Source organism: Perca flavescens, chromosome 7, assembly GCF_004354835.1.
Source record: "Perca flavescens isolate YP-PL-M2 chromosome 7, PFLA_1.0, whole genome shotgun sequence".
Classification (NCBI taxonomy): domain Eukaryota; kingdom Metazoa; phylum Chordata; class Actinopteri; order Perciformes; family Percidae; genus Perca; species Perca flavescens.
The window spans coordinates 16,731,156-16,751,887 of NC_041337.1; the positions used below are offsets into that span (position 1 = coordinate 16,731,156).

The 20,732-nt window shown below is 39.5% G+C and overlaps 1 protein-coding gene and 1 non-coding gene across 5 annotated transcripts; one reads left to right on the forward strand and one right to left on the reverse strand.

The window, feature by feature from the left end:
* Window positions 1-850: 850 nt before the first annotated feature.
* tp53inp2b (tumor protein p53 inducible nuclear protein 2b) lies at window positions 851-10,383 on the reverse strand. Of its 4 annotated transcripts, none has more exons than XM_028583937.1 (4): window positions 10,221-10,383; window positions 6,027-6,390; window positions 4,719-5,292; window positions 851-4,609 (listed from the first exon to the last, which is right to left on the reverse strand). In XM_028583937.1, exons 2-4 carry the CDS (start codon window positions 6,148-6,150, stop codon window positions 4,342-4,344), a joined length of 966 nt encoding a protein of 321 aa, XP_028439738.1. In that variant the 5' UTR covers window positions 6,151-6,390; window positions 10,221-10,383; the 3' UTR covers window positions 851-4,341. The 4 variants fall into 4 exon arrangements, with proteins under 4 accessions (XP_028439738.1, XP_028439740.1, XP_028439739.1 ...); XM_028583939.1 differs by having other exon boundaries at window positions 4,719-4,875; window positions 10,112-10,383; XM_028583938.1 differs by having other exon boundaries at window positions 4,719-5,289; window positions 10,112-10,383.
* Window positions 10,384-16,397: 6,014 nt separating this feature from the next.
* trnaa-ugc (transfer RNA alanine (anticodon UGC)) lies at window positions 16,398-16,469 on the forward strand. The gene has a single exon. It is a non-coding gene; the product is annotated as a tRNA-Ala (tRNA).
* The last annotated feature ends 4,263 nt before the right edge of the window (window positions 16,470-20,732 follow it).

The following is a 20,732-nucleotide window of genomic DNA, read 5'->3' on the forward strand; positions in this document are numbered from 1 at the left end:
GATGTATTCCTCTTTCAAGCCACTTTAAGTCCATGTTGTGCATGGTATCACCCCATCCATATTCATTCCACATAGTAGGCCTAGGCTTTATTTACACTTACCACACCCGTCTGTTCACCTCTTTCCTTTTTGCATACTGTAAACTTCCGCCTACTTTTACACAGTCATCTACAAGGTGAATCTAACAAAATACGTGTACATAAGTACAATTGTTAGGTACTTGTACTTTACTGAGTACTACCATTTATTCACTCCATGTTTTTTTATATTCTACTTTACTTAACATATAGTAGGTCTACTTATTACTCCACTGCATTTATTTAACAGCTAAAGAGTTACTTACACCAGTGTGTATTTAAATATAAACTATATAAATTATATATAAATTTGTCACTGGTAAATCTGCATCAATGTAAACTAAAATAAAAAAAAATTAGCACTCTCTTGACCAGCTACAACCAAAAAATGCTGCTTCCATGTTAATGCATCAGTAATAATTATAAAATGTATTATGTCATTGACAGAGGCCATTCTGCTGCATAATGAATATTTTTGATGATATACAATTTCCTGATAATACTTACCCTACCTTACTTCTACTTAAGTTCTATTTGAAATGCAAAACTTTTACTTTTATATTCTGGTACTTTTTAAAGGATCCACCTTCCACGTGAATGACAATAGATCACAAGCTCTCTGCTTTAATTCCATTCCCTCCTTCAATCCCACATGAAAATAATGACACAAGATTCAGGTGTTAACCTGAGTATTTATTGTTGTTGTTTTTTTGGCGTGTACCTGTGTTTTCTGAATGGATGCTGGAAAACCCATCAGTTGATTTTTGCATAGGTCTTGCCTGTCAGTGGACTACTGTCCACTTTTGGGTTGGAAAAATCAGTACATCACAAAAACCATGCAGAAATAGTGAAAGGCACAATCACCATACTGTAGATATCAGATACACCAAATGTTATATGTCTCTATATTTAATTTTTATGAGGGGATGAGTGTACTAATTTAGATTTAACATGGGCGCAACCCCAAGTGTTTTTAAGCTGCCATCATTTTAGGGCACAACATAAAACATATGGAACTCCCCAGACATTCAATGCCTCACATTTAAAACATCCTATTGGTGTACCACTGTTATAATAACTATATGGGAAAATACAAGCATATTCTATTGTATTTTTTTTTTATAATACATTTAATATTGTTTTTAATATATAAACTATCTCCTGCCTCATCCTTTCCCTGTCCACATCATATCGGATCAACACTGGTGACCACTCCCTCTCCCCATTGTAGACTTTCACCTTTAAACCACACCTTCCAATAAACACACACAACATACTGAGAACACATTTCCTTTTTTACATGATGTGGGTGAGAAAGGAAGACATAAAATTAAAGCAAACAGGACAGGTTTGTAGTGGCAGAGGGGTATCTGTGATGGTCTTTACATTTTTGTAAGCACACACACACACACACACACACACACACACACACACACACACACACACACATACACACACACACACACACACACACTCACACACACACACACACACACACACACACACACTCACATGTGATCTCTCATTATTACCCTGTTTTCACTCTGTATGTATTTTACAACAAACAAACAGAATTCAACTTGGAAACACAATCAATTAGAATACTAAGCCTTAATAGAGATCACTATGTGTGTGTGTGTGTGTGTGTGTGTGTGTGTGTGTGTCTGTTTGTGCATGTTAGACTCATCCCCTCAGATCCATCTCCTGCACCATTCGGAGGAATCAACAGGATACATAATAGTCATCTTTAAACAGAATAAAATATACAATTCATATTATATCATAAATTAACAGATATTCTGGATAAAACATAGTCATTTATAGGATTATTGGCAGAAATGAAAAAAATTGTGGTATACGTCATTCATGGGGAAATAATGTATTTTACTCATCTAGATGATCTAAATGAGACAAGACATTTCCATTTTCCATTTTTCAATCTGACATGAATCCTCAGACAATATGTCCTTTGAACACTTTGTATTAAAACCATGTCATTGTACATATCCTCACCAGCATCCATACAGCTGTGCTAAATGGACCCTCTGGAGGGCAGTGTTTGCCTATAGCATATCAACTCTAAATCTAGTGCTGTTTTATGGTGCATCTCAAAGAGATGAGACTGAAGTTGGGGCAAACACACCACTTTTGGCCAATGAAATGCCCTCTTGATTTGATAATGAGCACAGAGGTGAGGCAGAGAGAGGATTCTCTTTAGTCCCATTGGACACAACGTTGTGGACTCAAGTCCTGAGAGGCTTTGACATCTAACGGAGCGTTATAAATTGTTTTGTAATATTTACAAGAGAATGAACTTATTTTTGTTTTTTTTAAGAGTTTCTAGCAACGTGTCAGTACACCTTTTCACACACAATTTGAATCAAAACAAAAAGAAAATAATTATCACAAAAGAAAAACAAAAAACAAGCACACAGCACACTGCTAAAACTTTGACTCACAAAATGTATGACAGTGCAAACTTACATCCATGTCTCAAATAATTTACAAACATTAGTATGCACTTCAGCACCATTGTTTACTATTGTTGTTGAATACATATCAGTAAGCTAGATCTTTAAGTGGAAACTGTTAGAGCTGGATGTGCTAACGAGAAAGGAGTGGACAGCAATGGAGCAGATGTTAGAGAGCAATGGGTTGCACGACCATATGCAAGACGATTAGGCTTGTTGACAGTTGCCTCCTGGGCGGTAAGTGAATTTTCAATGAAATGGACTGATGTGTAAATGGGTTGTACTTTCTTTTTGGTGTTCACATGGATAACGTAAGATCACAGCACACACTACGGATGAAAATGGCTGATGTGTGCTGGGCACATTACTTCAGTCTACAGATCACACATTTAATGATCATCATGCTGTGTATTAACTACAGGGAGCATTTTTTTTATTTCTTTTTTATTTGTTGGCCTTAAAAGCCAAAAGTGTACTTTCTCTTTGTCTAAGAGGAACACTGTTTTCTGTCTTTGGTGGAACAATGCAGAAAGAGAGACTGTAAAATAATGTTTGATTTACAAGACAAAATGAGCAGAAAACAATTTCACAAAACAAAATAAAGAGTTGCCATCAATACCGCTCTGCACTTACTATAACCTGCCATACCCTGTAACCCAAAGGCAAGCCCTGTGTCCTTTCACTTGAAATCCATTCATACTCCTTATTATTATTCATACATTTTTCGATTTATGTATTTATTAAGGGTGCCCATAACACCAATCTTCATGTTCACAAAAAGGGTTAGAGTTAGCCTTATTCTTTATCAAAAGCAACACAGATGAAACATTCAAAACAAGGGTCATTTTCTATATGCTCACAGGCTGCTCACAGGGTTACATAAAACTTTCCTATGACTGTTTCATGTTAACCACGTTCTTTTTAATGTCTAGTTCTAATTCCTGACATTACTTTTACTCTTTAGTCTGTTTTGCTCTCTCGCCATCTTCTACTTGCTCTCTTCCATCACAAAGTGAGAAGACAGAAATATCACAATATTTGTTTCCTATGATGAAACAGGTTGCCCCATGTTTCCTTGCCTTTGTCCTTTCACTTTACATGTTGACAGACCAAACTGGAAAGAAACAAAGTCTAATGATTTTCTGCTCCCACTCGTCCCAAACGGTATATAACCTTCCACCTTTTCTGAAAAAATAAATCACCTGTGTAGTAAAGCTTTTGAATACATGATGGATTAACTTGTCTCTGTCTTGCATGGTTTCCACCAGAAACGTCTTAAAGTACACTTGGTGTTTTAAATTTAAAATCATTATCTCCAAATTCAAAACAGTATTTTAGGGATTCAATTATTTAATTATTTAAAAAAAAAAACATGCGTGAAAGAAAATAATATTTTACTAAGATAGGAGAAAAGATCAATAGAGCTAAACTTTTTGTTGTTTTCTCAGACATTATTCTTTCTAAGTATAACCTGTATCAATATTATGAAGACATTTTTAGTTGTTTGGATACTGCAATAGACAACAAGTATAATGAAGGTCTACATGGAACTACTCAGAGGGCTTGGTTCATAACAGCAGAACGGGGCATAAAACTACCAGGTGGAGCTAGTTTGTGACTACTAGACCAAAACAAAAAGCTGGTCAACTGGTATCTGAGTGTAATATGATATAATGTGCAGAAATGAAAGCAAATATGCAGTGGGTGAATACATTTAATCCTGTGTGTCTTGGAGTTGACTATGCACTACTAATGCCCTCAGAGTAAACAATGCCCCCTGGTTGCTGGGGAGTTTAGTGGCAGATGTTACGCTTGCTGGGCTGGTGAAGGAAGGTGTTTCTGGCGTGGGCTGCGTGGCGAGGGACCTGCTCCCTGGTGCGGTTTTGGCGTTGGATGCGGTTACGGCCCAGATGGCGTCGCTCGATGCGGGCTTTGTTACGCTGGACCCTGGCCACTTGGGTGACCTTGGCCAGAGCTCCAGCCTGGGCAGCTGCTCCACGGCTCACCCTGGTGGGCATAGTGCTGCGGCTGGCTGGGGCAGCAGCTGGTTCTGCCACTCTGCTGCAAGGGGAAAGAATAAATGAAGGTGTGATTGTTGTGATAGTTGTGCTGATGCTGAAAAAGCAGTTGAAGGTCAAGTGTAGCCAGCATAAAGAGCGCCATTCCTGACCTCACGCTGCTCGCCAGGCTGACAATGCTTTCCTCTCCCACCACAGACAGGTTGCTGTTGGAGACCATGGAGAAGTTGCTCGGTGAGACGTACACAGACATGCTGGGGTGCTCGATGAGCAGGTCTTCCATCGGGCTGGCCTCCGCTGTGGCTCCCTCTGCAGTGAAACAGGGGGGAGGGGTGACAAACCAGCTCTCATCCATGCAGCCTCTCTCTGGACCTGCCCTACTTCTACCCCCACTGCCCCCACACTCACTTCCAGAGCCAGGGGACAATGACGGGGCGGAGGAGGGCATGGCTAGTCTGGCCCGTCTCGGCAGGGTCACAGGTGTGGTGGCACCCGAGTCTGACGGGCTAGCGCTTGGACAAGACAGGGGGTCTGATAGTGCTACTGCACCTCGTGCCCGACCTTTATGTGTCCTGCGGCGCTTGTGAGGGGGGTGGGAAATGGGGGCCGGGCATTCAGTCCTTGTATGTGTGACTTGATGATTTGATAGGTTACTGTCTGGGAATGATTGTGTAATCAGTGGGGCTCCCGTCTCATCCTGCGCCTGCACCATGCAGTCAGATTCTTCTGAGCACATGGCAGCGATGAGACGGTCAATAAAGACAGATGTTTAAGGTGGGAGGGGGATGTTGCAAAAATGATGCAGATGTGGTACATTTTCAAAAAGCCATGCAGGTTGAAGGGGGCAATTTTTTAGGGATCACATACGCACGCGCACACATACCAGTGTGGGTAATGTAAGGGAGTTTAAAAAAATTGGAGGAGGGGAAGAAGAGGGGGTAAGGAAACACAAAACATAAAAGAGTCACATCATTAGTTGTGTTGACCCTCTAAGATTGTGATTATGTCAGTGACATAATGTTTGTCTTGACTCTCCTGAGAGGTACTTTTATGTTGCTTTTGATGTTTGGTTGGTTTCTGAAAAGGCACTAAAGCAAATTTTCATACTCAATCATTGCCTTTATCATGATTGAGATCATTAACAAAGAGGAAGGAGATGTATGTTCACAGAGAATTATGTGTTTCCATCGACTGACAGACAACACGTTTGGTATTGCAGCAATATGGGTAAACAGCTCTGTAGTCGCGCAATGTCCCAACTGATTCTTCACCTCACCCCATCATCCCCATCATTACTTCTAGACTTCAAATGTTAGTCAGTATTATATACATGCAAAAGGAACAGCTACCTCAATCTTTGAACATCAAACACAATTAGACTATTTCCCAGTTTGGTGTGGCTCTTAAACGCCACACCGACCTATCCGAGCCACTACGGCGCTCCCTTTGCTGAGACTCACCAGGCAGGTTGACGAGCATCCATCCCTCTTCGTCGGCCTCCGTCACACAGGGGTTGGGTCCCTTCAGCTCAGCTTCCACCTCTTCTACCTCCCCAAACAACAGGTTGCTCAAACGCTGAAACATGACTGCTTGTTTTCTCAAGTGTTGATGACTTCTTGTTTTCCACAAAGAAAAAGCTGTAGCTGCCTTTTTGAATTTCTTATTTTTGTTTAGGTATCGCTTGTTGCTTTTTTAAGCAATTCTTTGTTTTTTTTGTCTCTTTTTATCACTTGAAGCCCTTTGCTGGATCTCGGTCTTGACAAACAGGAGTGGACAGGCTTCAGTAGTGCAAATGTAAGGTTTCACTTGGTTTGGAGCAAAGGCCTGGAGAGAGAGAGAGAGCAAGAGAGAGAAAGAAGAGGGTGGTCAGTGGTAATCAGAAGATAAGGTACTTCACTATCAACACACTTTCTTTAAAGAGACAATAAAAAAGAAGTCACTTATTGGGTTAATTTTCTACTGCTTCGTCAGGGCACTAGATATGGAGAATGAGCAATGCGTGTAGTAAGAGCTTCAGGTTATTTCAAGACACATTACAACAAGTTGGGACTACTTTTTGGACTCAAACCACAAAGCATTTTGACCTGTATTGTAATGACAGGTTGACAAGCCTATAAACAATGTGCCATTAAATACAGAAGAACACTGCTGTATAGCTTGCATATTAGATGAACTGGGGATCTTAAGATCGGCTTGAATGAAGCAACACATTTCCCACTATTATTCAAAATAATTTAACAGCACTGAGGCTAGCAATAAACTGGTGGACAATGAGAGCACTACACTCCCCTCCCTTCCCCCGTGAAGTTTAGATGACCAATCAGCACAGGTTCAGGACAGATGGACTGGCCAGAGAAGAAGAGGGGGAGGAAGTGAAAGGAGGGGATACAAAAGTCAAACAAAGTGAATGTGCACAATGTTGAAATGCGAAGACAGAGAGAGCAGTCATTAGGACAGAAGGTACTGAGGCAAAGGAAAAGTGCGTAAATGTGAACATGATGATGTAATGTTGAACAGATGGTTGGTTGAACCATCAGAGCTTACAATACTAACCCTTCCATGTTCAAAGGCTGAGTTTTATTTATTTTTAAACTATGTGAGTGCAGAAGAAGAAGGAATGACTGAAAAGATCACAGAGAGCAAACCTCTGCCAATACTTGCTCACACACTTAAAGATATCTCTTGATTTTTTAGATTAAAATGGTTCCTTTCCATATGCTTTTATGTATGCATTAGTTTATTTGTATAATAGTTTCAAAGTTGTAGAGCTTTAAATTCCAGATCATAAACTATTTCAGTCCACAATCTGTTTGACCCACCGCCTGATCGGTCTTTATGGAAATCCAATATGTGCTTCTGACTTTCAACTATTTCACCAACTGCATGAGTGGATCAAGAAATGACAGAGGTTGGTATTAATAAAGGAGCACAGATTCAAAGGTGACACACGGAAAGAGATATGCATGGATGCTTGTTTGGAAGCTGACACTTTTTTGTCCTTATTTGAAGAATCACCACGAACACCAGAAACATAGAAGAAGAGAGAAGAGACATCCTAATTGCAACCATGAAGTATGCTCCTGAGATTTCTTATGTCAGATGGAATAATCCTTTTAACAAATCACTGTCAAGGAGACTGTTGGCTGCATGACTGTATGCTTGAAATAGCAAGAGGAAATTAGAGACAAATTGGGCAAAAGCTGCAAAGGTAAAAGCCTATTAACAAAAGAAATCATGAGCCTACTAGATAGAAAGCTCTTAGCTGTAGGTCTTAAATGATCATATCAGATCTTAAAGTCTAGGTCTATGTGTTAAAATCCTATTCAGTCAATTACATAAGAAGGGACATTATTGTTATATTTGCGGGGGGGGACACACCTGTTTTAATGCATTCCTGAACTTAATAAACATAAGTCATGAGACCACGACCAATCCTGATAGAAAAAATGTTGGTGACAAGGCCTGAGGCTTGCTTTGCAAAAGGTACAGCAGACATTTACAAAACACACACACTCAACATTGACTACATGTAGCACTTCCCTGATAAAACTATTTTATCTGTTTGGTAGCTGTGCCAGCTAATTCATGGCTATCTGACTAGTGTAAATATAGCTACTGACACTGCCAATAGAGAACAAATAACCAACACTGATATGGCCTATATCCTGGAGGAGACAGTTCCTTAGCATAGGTGCATTATATAACAACAACCACCCACACTGATAAATGTCCTTTGAAATAAAATCTATTACATGTGAGAAATTATGGCACAAATGTAGAGAGATGTGTTTGAAAACTTGTAGTCAAACAATGTTACCATGATAATATGTAAGTCTGGCTTTCTTGTTTTGTCTTTTCTGTCTTTGTCTGTCATATTTTTCCTTTAACAGTCCTTGCTTTTTTCCTTACTTGTCTTTGTAATGTAGTAACTACACTGTGGTAATAATTAATTTTGAATGTTTACAGAACTATCTTGTGCATATTTATTATGTTGTAAAATTAAATTGACAGGTCATTTAATCCTATTTTTAGGATACCTTTTTAACATCTGGCCTTGGTCAACACGTTAAATTAGCCCTCATGGCTAATTGTGGCTCATTTACAGTTATTTTTTTTCTGTTGATCAATGAGCATTGTCCCTGTCAAATAAACTAATAAATGAGTCAAATCTGGGCAAATCTAATACATTAACCAGATTAAACCTAAAAGACATGATATGACATACACACTACAGCAGAGAGATGTTGCATTATTCTGATATGATCATTAGGAGACAGGCCCATTACAGACAGGCCTCATATTCTGTTTTTATTCAAAAGTCACACTATAAATAAGACTTCACAGGTACAACTGCACATCCTACAATATAAAAAGGACCTTGAATTATGGATCTTTCTTTTGACATTGGTCTCTTTTTTTTAAAGGAGGAGGAGCAGAGCAGGATGGGAGGGGACACACAAAATAAAAACAAGATGCCTGTGATGTCACGCGCACGTCACTGACGCTGACAGAGAGGCTCCAGCCTTTTTTGCGACCGAAGAAAAAGGAGACATCTGACATCTCTAAATAGCAAACATAGCGAAAATATTAAGATATTATGACCGTGTATATGCGACATATATGTTGTTATGGCTCATCTGCATTTTGCTGTGCCGAAAACAATCCATATGTGAATGCTATTGTCGACGGTCATCGTCGGAGTCGAAAGCCATTGACGTTAGCCTACAAAAAAAAAAAAAAAAAAAAAGAAATCCGCTGCCCACAGCAACAATGTTTACATTTAAGATACCTTAAGATTGATGTAACACAATTAAAAAACATCGACCTCGGCCTCAGATTGTCGACAGCCGACCAGCCGAGAGAAGACAAGACTTTCTGTACACAGAGTATCCAGATTAAAAATGAATTATCCGTAGCCTAAGCTCTACAGCTGAAGGGTCAAAGCAATGACAGTTGTGGCTCAGCGACAGTGCACGAAGGACATCGGCTGGATAGGCTAATGATAATAGGCCTACATTATAATATAATATTTCACATAATATAAAATAAGTGACTATAACAGAAAACTATTGCAGAAAACCTGAGCCTAAAAGGTCCGCCTCCCAGAAAAACATCAACATCCGCCATCGACTCCACATCAGCATTTGGTGCAATTTACAAAACGGCTGCTGCTATCCTGTAGCCTAATATATTCGTATGCAGGCTGGTTTCATTTTTCAGGATATAGGACGTCGAATCGACCTAATTAAGCCGTTTGGTTTGGGCTGCTATGCTGTTTTCAATCATGGCCTAATAATAGGTCATTACCTATTATAACGCAAGAGTCAAATATAGCCCCTTAATGAGTCAGTGACAAAACAAAGCTATGTAATTCTACCTATTTCATGATGGCTGATATCTGATGAATACTTTCTGTAGCCTAGAATATTTAGGCTAAGGAATGCAGTCGCTTCTGGCAGAGACAAATTGATATCTCTTGGGATCACACACATAACACAAAACACACCAAGTTATCAGATTTAAAGCAAAGTAAAGAAGAGCTTACCTGCCTTTGCAATATTATTCAAGTTGTAAACGAGATCTCACACACAGTAGAAACAACAACAATTCTTAAAGCATAGCTTTAGTCTTTAAGTGAGGTAGTTAAAACATACAAAAATAAATAGCTTTCTTCTTAGAAGAAGGGCTTCGTGTAAAAATGTTACACTGATGTTTTTAGATCATAACATCTGCAGCTTTTTTCTCCTCTCCTCTATTTTTTTCCGCTGCAGACTTTCCTTCGGTTTATTGCTGCCTCCAGCTGATCCTCGGATCAGAATGTAGAACGTACAAAACAGCTGATTGTGAGATCACAATACGATCGGCGATGCCCCTTTCCCCGCCCACACCAAACAAACCAGCCAATCAGAATATTACACAAGCCACAAGCCGGGCTTCTAGGTAACAGGGTGGGGGCTGGGCGAGAGGAGCTGTCAACCTGCACCCAGATGGAAACGGTGACTTCACTCAGAGGCTGATCCGGGATCCGCTTATCCTTTCACCATTCCTGCTGTTTAAAGTCACGACTGGGGGATGGTAAACTGATCCTGAGTCTGTGCTCACATAGCTGCAAATACAACCCTTCTGTAGAAAGAAACGATGAATATCTGTTGACAGCAGCTACAGAAAAAAAACCGCAGAGCTGAGGCTGTTGCAACTAACTTATTCATGTTACCTTAATTGAATTTGGACCACATACAGAGCAGATTAATCTGTTGTATCCTATGTTACTCTGTGGATGTTTGTTTTAAAATGTCAAACTGCATAATTTTTTTAGTGATTGTTTTTTCATCAGGTGCTGAATATTGTCCAACATGTGAGAGACAGGGTAACCTAATCTTCTTTGCATATTCTCCTCTTGTGACAGAGTTATACAATTGATCCTTAACTTAAACAAATGCTCATGCCAACCTTGAATATTTACATTATTGAATAGTCCCAGTTCACCAACCATATTAGCTTTCCTTGTCCAGTGATACTGGGAATGTTACTTTACCTTTTCTTTGTAAATAAAGCTCTTTCCTCTCCCCCTCAACATCCATCTTTTCACTCCGCCTTGATTGGAAGGACTTCCATGTGCCACTCAATCTATATGAACCAATCAGATTTGGTTTTTTTCTGAATGCAGCATTTGAGTAACCAATGAGCTGTGGAAAGGTTTTACAAACCCTGGTGGTCACTTTTACACTCTGCAGTCTGCTGTGAAGCTTTGAGAATACCCACTGTGTGGCAGGGTTGGCTCAGTGGTAGAGCAGGTGCACATATGTTGATAGGTTTATACCTCAAAGCAGAGGTCCAGGGTTCAAATCCAATCTCTTTGTATCCTGGATGTCTTCCCCCTCTCTCTCACCTAGCTGTCCTATCAAATAAAGGCAGAAAAAGCCCAAAAAGATCATTTAAAAAAGAATACCCACTGCCTTTTATTATTGCAAACTGGTGACTGTCTGTGTGTGTGTGTGTGTGTGTGTGTGTGTGTTCATGCATGTGTGTGTCTCTCTAGGTGAGAGATCATCCTGTGTTGTGTTTGAATGAAGTCCATAGAGTATAATCCTCATGTGTACTTTAATGGATTTAAGCCAATAGGGTATACTCACAGCGTGCTTGTGTTCATACATACATTGTGTATGATTGAATACGTGCATGTTTATGTCCGCATATTAATGTGCTGACATGGTTTGTTGCAGAAAAGGGAATTCTTTTAGTAAAGCTGGGAGCACTTAACTTAATGTATCTCCAAAGTCTGGCCACAACGACTGGGTTTCAAGATCTCTGAGGCTCTACTCTAGTCTGCACAAACCTGGACAGGTTACTCGGACAGTCTGCACACATTACTCTGTACTGTACCAGGGTTTTGGATGTCCTCCCTGCTATCCAGTAGGTCCAACGTGATTGATCATATTTGATTTTTACCCTGGAGGAACTGGAATGCTATCAAATTTAAGGGAAAGCCAGTAGGTTAACCAGGTTAATGACAGAAATATGTATGTATCTGTATGTATTGTCTTTATTTATTGACTGTAATATGAAAAAAAAACAGTTTGTTTCTCCATGGCCAAAGGGACACATAGCTAATTGTCAAGAAGATACCGTCGTTACTGTGTGCAGATGGTATAATACTAATACTAAGTGTAAGGTGTACTGTACACCAACCTTTAATAACGTTAAATGGGATTAACAGAAACTCTAGGTGTTGTGCATACTTCAGCATTTGGCAGTGGACTTAAAATTACTGTGGTTTGTTTCAGGGCTATGCATAGCACTTAGATTACAGTATGTTATTTCATATTTTATAATACATGTGAATGTGCTTGGGAGTGATCAGGCCTGGTTGGACGTTTTAAACGCAAATTAAAAACAAACGAACAACACCTTACAGGGTTGTCTCTCCAGATGTGTCTCATACAGACTTCGTAGACTACTTTTTCTGCCATAGACTTTGTCACTTTATTATCACAGCGGTGAGAGACGATAACAAGAGTCCAGCACAGCATGAGCTCTCTAAAGGAAGGATGATAAGGTTTCGGCTATACAGTTACCAGGTGCTAGGCAACACACACACACACACACACACACACACACACACACACACACACACACACACATACACACCCTACAGCGATGATGATGTCTAAACCCTGGTAACACAGTGAACACAAACATTTAGCAAGAACAATTTGTTCATTTTTGCTTTTGTTTGAGTTCTCAAACTAGTCATAAGAAGTCACAGGTCTGGTGGAACTTGTTATGTCATTGTGTTCATGTCAGTAGCTGTGATGCACAATTAGTAATACAATTCAAGATATGTGTAGTAATGTCCCTTAATGGATGTGATCACAACCACATCATTCACAAATAAGACCTTGTCTGCCTCTTTTTTTCTTTTCTTTATCCATGCCAGAGCTTTCACTGAATTTGCTCGGCCTCACAGAATTCCCACAGTTTCCCAAGCTGCTTGGAGAAATAGGTGAAAGGTCACACCCGCCCGCCCCTTCATCTCCCTCTCTCTGGGTTCATGTTCATGTACATGCAGCTCTTATTTGACAACATGCCTGTTTTTGCCCCAGCAAGGACAGGCATGCACGCAAACACTGGTATGTTTTGTTTTGTATATGTTATAGACGGAGGTGTGGTAATAGATAAGTTGACTCAGAAGTCCAGCTTGTTGTCTGGGTGTTGATGCTTGGAACAGACAGTAAATTAACTTGTTTGTGAGAAGTCATTTGATTTGACAACTCATCCCTTCCTTGAGTGGGGACAAACTTATTAGACTTAGACTTAGACTTAGACTTAGACTTCTCTTTATTGATCCTTTTGGGATGACTCCCGCAAGGGAATTGGATTTCCAGCAGCAGATTTCAGCTAACAAAACATAAAGAGGTATAAAAATATAGTATAAAAAATACAGTATAAGAATAACAATAACAATACACTTTTAGCTAAATATAGGAAGTAAACAAAAAGTAAATAAACAGTAAAACAATAAACTAAAACTAAATAAAGATAAATATATATGCCTGTGTATGGCTAAATATATAGGACTGTGTATGGCAAACAGATCCTAAGGGGACGCTGTGTATGTACTGTAGAAACCAGTACTACTCAAAGTTCACAGGGACACTTTATGTTTTTTTTGTTCACACAATATTCTGCTGACTTAAGTTTCTGTATGAACAATCAAGTCAGACAATAATTCCTGAAGGAATGCATTTTAAAAAGAGAAAATGTGAAAACATGGAAAGGAAAAGTAAATGGTAATAGTTTGAACATTCATTTCCCTTCTTTGGGGTTCACGGCATGATTTGGTTGATGAAGTATAATGAATCATGCATTAATCAAATAAACTTTTTGTGTCCAATTACTCATTCTTTAGATTCATTTTTATATGACCTCATCAACATCTTTTTTCATTTGCTCTGCAACCTTTTTTCCGTGTCTCTCTCTGCTCTCAGGCCTCTCTAATTCCCTGCTGCTGGCAGATGATAAGACAGCAGCCCCAGAAGATACTAGATCAGACCTGCCAAAAAATACTGACCATATAACTCCCTGTGTAACTACAACTCAATGTTTTTACATTTGTGTCTGTGTGCGGATTAACAACCGGATATAACATGTTAATGGAAAAGTTTTAGAAGTGCTAGTGCTGTATTTATGAACTTTTGAGAGAGCTAGGCTTCCTGCAGTCTTTATACTAAGCTGAGCTAACGACTCTTGCTACATAGATAATGCACACACATTAGAGTGCTGACAATCTTCTTATCTTACTCTTAGAAAAAAAGCAAGTATTTTCCTAAATGTCAAACTTTATATTCCTTTAAAACGCTGGTGAAGAGATCTCTATCTATGTAAAGACACTGACAAACACAAACATGCAAAACATCAAGATAGGGTATGGAAAAATGTAATAGTTGATTCATGCAGCTGTTGCCAAACATAAGCCTTCAATGGTGCCGGCCCTTGATGTTTGGTCCAGATGTGTTTGCTTGTTGTGTGTATGTGTGAGAGAAAACAGTGATGGAAGTTCTGTGCTCGAATACAATTTTGATACTTGTATTTCCATGTATTATATATGCTATTAAGTTTTCACATAAAGAAAAAACATATGATATGCTTATAAATAGCAGAAATTTGTCATTGATCGACAACCATTTGCCTAATCGATTAAGCGTTTTACTGTAAGACAAAAATGACAAAACAAAATCACTGGTTTCAACCATTCAAATCTGACAATTTGCTAAACTAAATATTTTGGGTTTTTGGACTGTTTATTGGACCATATGTCAACTTGCGTTATAGGAAATTGCAATAGGCATCTTAACTATTTTTGTGACATTTTCTAAACCAAACAATGAATCAATGAATTCAGAACATAATCTACAAATTAAACTCCTTAAAGGTATATAAAGTTAAAACTAGCTACATCTCGACCAGCTACAGCGGTAAAATGCCTCAGTATTAATGATTTAATAATGTATCCCTCACAAGGGACATTTCTGTGCATAATGAGTACTTTCTTATTAATGCATTGAGTATATTTTGCTGATCATACTCATTATGAATAGCTGTAGTGTCATTTGCTTTAGTTTATTATTAGCTACTACCCTTGCCATTCCCATTGGGCACTGTCCTTCTGTCCACTGTAACGTCTGGAGGTCTGTGTCCTAATATTAAGTATTTATTTCTGCATCTCCTATTGCATACAGCCTGTCTGTACATACTGCCCTCACCAGCCCTCTACAGTCCCTTACTAACCCCTATCTCTACACAGGCTCAACATGGTGGGTTCTTGTCACCAATCCAAATCCACACAACAACAGATCTGATATCAACCAGTGTTCCTCCCTTCTCCTTGGAGACCCCTCTGCAGGCGTTTCATTCTACAGACAGAGAGAGAGAAGAAGCTGGGAAGGTGTCAGTCTCTCATTCTGTCTCTGCTTCCTTCCTTTTTGTTTCCTTCTTCAGCCCTCCTGAAGCCCTCATGCCATGTGTGCATCTCATGGATCTGTCCCTACAAGGCTTAAGCAAACAGAGCCTAAAAGTGGTGTCCTTGGCACGGGTGTGCTGATAAACACAGCGAGGACAAGCTGTGCTCTCTAGAGGGGGACGACAGCCCCTCATTCACGCTCCCCTGGAGGATATCACGAAACATTATGAAACGAGGGGAGCTATTTTAAATTCCCCAAAGGATTAAGGTAGGCTACAGTGGGTGATGAGAAAGCACTGGATTTCGGCCACCTGTGTCTTGACTGATCTTAAACATTGTGATGTAGCCTATGTTCATTCTTTCACAACGTTGGTCCTAATCCCCACCAATGTGTCCTCTCCCTCCAAATTAGCATGGGAGGAAGAGGAGCCCCTTGCTCAGATGTTAAACCAAAATATGACATTAAACTATAGTACATATCAAGAAAGAAATCTATGAAAAGCTAGCTAAAAATACAGTTTATTTTATAATTCCCCCTGCGGCTGGCGTCAATTCACTTCTTGTGTTTTCAAACCTCTAAACCACTAAAAACCGCTCACTCTCTTGAACTGGAGCACTTTGGACATTGTTAATCCCACCCCTCCACGCACACGCACACGCACAGAAGAAATACAGTAGGGCTACATGGAGCTGGGTCAAGAGTTGAAACCAGGCTAACGGTTGCGATCAGAAATTACATAACTTGGCCTCAGTCAGAACAGAAATAGCCATCCCCACTCAACTATCCCCTCCTGTTAAAAATGTAAAATCCAAGTCTTCCAACACTGTTGAAATGGTTATATACCTTTAACCGTTCCTATTTTAGACAGTAGGGGATGTAGCTCAGTGGTAGAGCGCATGCTTTGCATGTATGAGGCCCCGGGTTCAATCCCCGGCATCTCCACTCTTTTTAACTTTTCATTTTACTTTAGTTTCTGCCGAGTAGTTGTGATTAATCCGATGACGCAGGAATTACATTAACAACCATCGGACTTTAAAAAATTATAAAGGATTCGAAAATGACTTATCAATCGTTTAAAGTGATGTATTCCCATTCCCATAACTTCCAGCTCAGTACACTGCTCTGAAAGTTTCAATTTATATATTCAGTGCAACAATTATGTTATATTATTCTGAATATAAATGTCACAGGAAATAAAATCTATTTCAAAATTATTTTTACAAGTTTTAGATTAGAAAAAAAGACAAATGAAAAATATATTAAATATGGAGCAGTATGGGTCATGATAATGTAATTTAATACAGATGGCTAGATGTGTTGGGCCACGACATGCAATTTTCTTTTTGTTCAACTTCAAGTTCAAGTTTAAGGTCATAAGGCCTCTTAAGCCAGAGCGTAAACTGAAGCCACAGTGCTTCAGAGTCAAAGGACCCAGTCAAACATGTCACCATCGTACTGCTCCTTACTGACACCATCTTTTATAGGCTATGACAAAAATGTCCACAACAGTTGATTTTCAAATAAAAAATTATTTATAATTATAGACGTATGTTTGTATGTACATTTCTGACTGGATGTGTGTTGACTTATGATGTGGGATGATGGCAGATTTTTTTCATATTGAAAAATTATATATTGTTAAAGATAAACTCTTTACGTTCACTGCCATAGAAACCCAGTCTACAGTGAAGAGCAGAGGTCAATCAGAGGTTTGCTGTCTCAGCCTGCTGTCAGAGGAAGGAATGAGAAGACGCTTATTTTGGAATTTGGGTAAAAAGTTATAAAGAGCAGCACACAAACACTTAGGGCTAGGAGACACTAACCAGACGGCCGACCGTCGACAGAAAAGCCAGTCGAGATGATCAGTCGCGTCCCCGAGGTCCAAAAAACTGCCTCGGGACACAGTGAGGCAAAACCGACTTGAGAAACGTAATACATCTCCATAGCAGCAGGCGGCGCTACTCTGTATTGTTGCCCAAGAAATGAAAACCGGCAGCTGATTGGACGAACGCGTCACATGGGTTTGTTTTCTCCGGAAATTCAAAGCCAGACTGTCATGGCGGCTCGTTCAGAATACGATCTCATATTGTACTAAAATAGTTCACTGAAACATGTTTCTGAAAACATTTTAAGCAAGAAATAGGCCATGCAGTTGCTGAATCTGTCTTCATTTAAGCTCAACAAAGGTCAGTTTAAAAGATTTTCGTCAGATTTTGAGAGACTCTAGTCATGCTCATTCCGCTCACCATTTCCGGGTGAGTCCCGACTTCCCTGCTGCCGCTTGAACATGTCAGGTCGGCCAAAATGAACGCCGACAGCCCCCCAGACTGACGACGGCACGGGACACACCGAACAGACTCGAGTCACTGACCTCGCCAGACTGTCCAACGGTCGATTATCGGCCCTGTGTGTCCCGGCCCTTAGATTGACCCCTAACCTAGAAAAACGTTGACACCTAATATTAATGTCATTGGCTTTTAGCAAGTTGGTCGAGGTTATCCAGCATGACACGTTATCTGCCATACCACTCTGAGGGTCAAACCCTCACTTGTGCTATTCAGGTGCCAATAACTGCATAACCCACATACTACAAATCTGCACATTATGACCTAAATGAACAATCTTTCCATAATTGTCATATATTCATTCTTCAGGTGTCCAGTTCAGGTGAAAAAGCAGGAGAGACATCAGTCACTCTTGTCTGCAGCTCCAACAGCCTGATGTACTTTAAAGATTATTTTTTTTAGGCATTTTAGGCCTTTATTTCCATAGGACAGCTGAAGACATGAAAGGGAAGAGAGAGGGGGAATGACATGCAGCAAAGGGCCACAGGTCATAGTCGAACCCTCGGCTGCTGTGTCGAGGGGTAAACGTCTATATATAGGTGCTATATATAGGAAGATCCAGGACTTAGGCAAAACATTTGAACATCATCAACTTCTCAGTCCCTCCCCCCTTTCTGTTAAAGCCCAAAATGGTCTCCTAAGCCCCTCCCCCCACAAGGGAGAATGAATGCGTGTGCATGAGCAGTGATTGACATGCAGGTTACAGGAGACATTGTTGACCTTTTCCAGCTTCAGAGCTTGGCAGAACACAAATGTGTGTGCACATCTCTGTGTGTGTATGTGTGTGTGTGTGTGTGTGTGTGTGTGTGTGTGTGTGTGTGTGTGTGTGTGTGTGTGTGTGTGTGTGTGCGTGTAGGTTTTAGGAGTTAATACAGCTCAATCTCTGATGTCATTGTTGTTTGTAACAACTGAGTGATAATGACCTCTACATTATTGTTTGTTCTTTGCACCCTTTCTAACATGCTTTATATTTGTGCAAACAAGATGATATTGTATTTGACTTCTGATTTACTGTAACCACTGACCTGAAAACCCCATTGACATGGTCATTATTGGTCTTTGACCGCCTCCTTGTGTTTAGTCCCAGAATAGTCCCTCTGTAGATCAGGTCACCATGTGAACAATAGGTGGCGCCACTTCATAATTTGAATCTGAATTTGAGACTTGAAGTAACAGATCTCAGTACCAGCAGATCTGTAGTCTGTAGTCTGTGTCTAGGCGATTACAGGTTTACACATTATTTAAGAAAATGCTTATTTGTAATCCTGTTGTAATGTTTCTATTCTTATGTCTTAATTTTGTAAATTAAGGTTCAAATTAAGCAGTTTATTATGGCATTTGTTGCAGTTGAGGTTTTAAAGAAATGGTTAGATGGCAACAAGAAAACCTTCATATCATTACAGGGTCACAAGAGTAGCAACTATTTCTGGACGTGGTAAGATAAGTTAAATAGATTTTTTAAATCAGTTGCACATACAGAAATGAGAAACCCAGTCCACAATTAAATGAAAAGAAAACATATTACAGTCAGAGGATTTTTTTGGCTATGCTTGAAATCTAAATCTAAAAGGATTACAAATCTGAAAATTACAAATCTGAAAATTAATGCATATTTGGTAGTGATGATCAGGACTGAAGTTGATTAAAAGATTTTACTCTAAAATAATAGTATTTTTTAATTGAATGGCAGTTTGGACACAGACATTGTTGTCCTCTAAGGACACAAGAGCAACTTTTTTAAGTGATGCACAATGGGTAAATCTTAGAAAATCTCATGTTTTTTTTTTTTAAAGGTGCAGTAAGTTTTCTGACTCTTTATATTACATCAAAGTGTGCCTGTGGTTGGACTGCGGTGTCTGCCTGCTGTCCAGATAAGGTTAGAGCAAAGACACACACACTGGCCAAATTCCACCTCCGTTAGCATCTGTAAAAGGTTTTGGATTTTAGTGTGTATACCCTGAAAGTCAAGTTTCAACACTATTCGTGGCTAAAATCAGCTTTCACCACCTCATATAAAAATAGGAAGTGTTTCCATCTGAGAGAGACATGAGAGTGTGTTTGCTCATATGTAACTCTATCGTTTGTCTTGTCAAATGTTTGTTTAGGCCATAATGCAACAGTAGTGCTCTGATGAAATATAAGCACGTGGTATTAATTATCTGGTGGTGATAGATGAATTAAAGCCACAGGTGTGGTTCATCAACAGTTTATTTCACTTATGTACACATGCAGAGAATGTGTTGGCACATACATTAGACACATATTCACTCCTCTGTTTTAGAACTGGAATACAGCACTGAGTGAGAGGGACAGAGTGAAGTGAAAATATGAACTGCATTTTCCTCTGTGATGACCCTGTGGTTGTCCCTTTGTTGTGTGTGTGTGTGTGTGTGTGTGTGTGTGTGTGTGTCAGGGTCGCCAGAGGAGATGTGGCACACCTGTACATCTTAGCTCACCCGTATTTAGGGCTGCAGCCCATGCTCTCTCTCTTCACCATGCACCATCCTGGGGACAATATACTGTAGCTCTCATCTTATTGATTACATTTTGACTTTAGTTTATGTTCATTTGTAGTTTGGCCAAATAAAGCCTTTAAATTGATGTTTGTGTGAGTTTCCTCTTTTCAAGAAGGAGCCAACTTGTAACACCTCAAAGAGTTGAAATGTGAATTGGTCCAAAGTACAGAATGGATTATAAATGTCAAAGCCTCCGTGGCTTCTTAAAAAAGAAATCAATGCTTACATCCAAATACAACAAAGAATAAATAATCCCATTTTGTTGAATTATTTGTTTTATTTTAACAATTTGAACTCTTATTTAAAGCTGGTGTAGGCTGTTTACTTTTGGCGTCATTGGGCAA

Coding starts and splice junctions, on each gene's coding strand:
- tp53inp2b (XM_028583937.1), bottom strand. CDS start 6,150: ATGTTTCAGCGTTTGAGCAACCTGTTGTTTGGGGAGGTAGAAGAGGTG. Junction 5,293..6,026: donor GATGCTCGTCAACCTGCCTG/GTGAGTCTCAGC, acceptor CCATGTGCTCAG/AAGAATCTGACTGCATGGTG. Junction 4,610..4,718: donor AGCCTGGCGAGCAGCGTGAG/GTCAGGAATGGC, acceptor TTCCCCTTGCAG/CAGAGTGGCAGAACCAGCTG.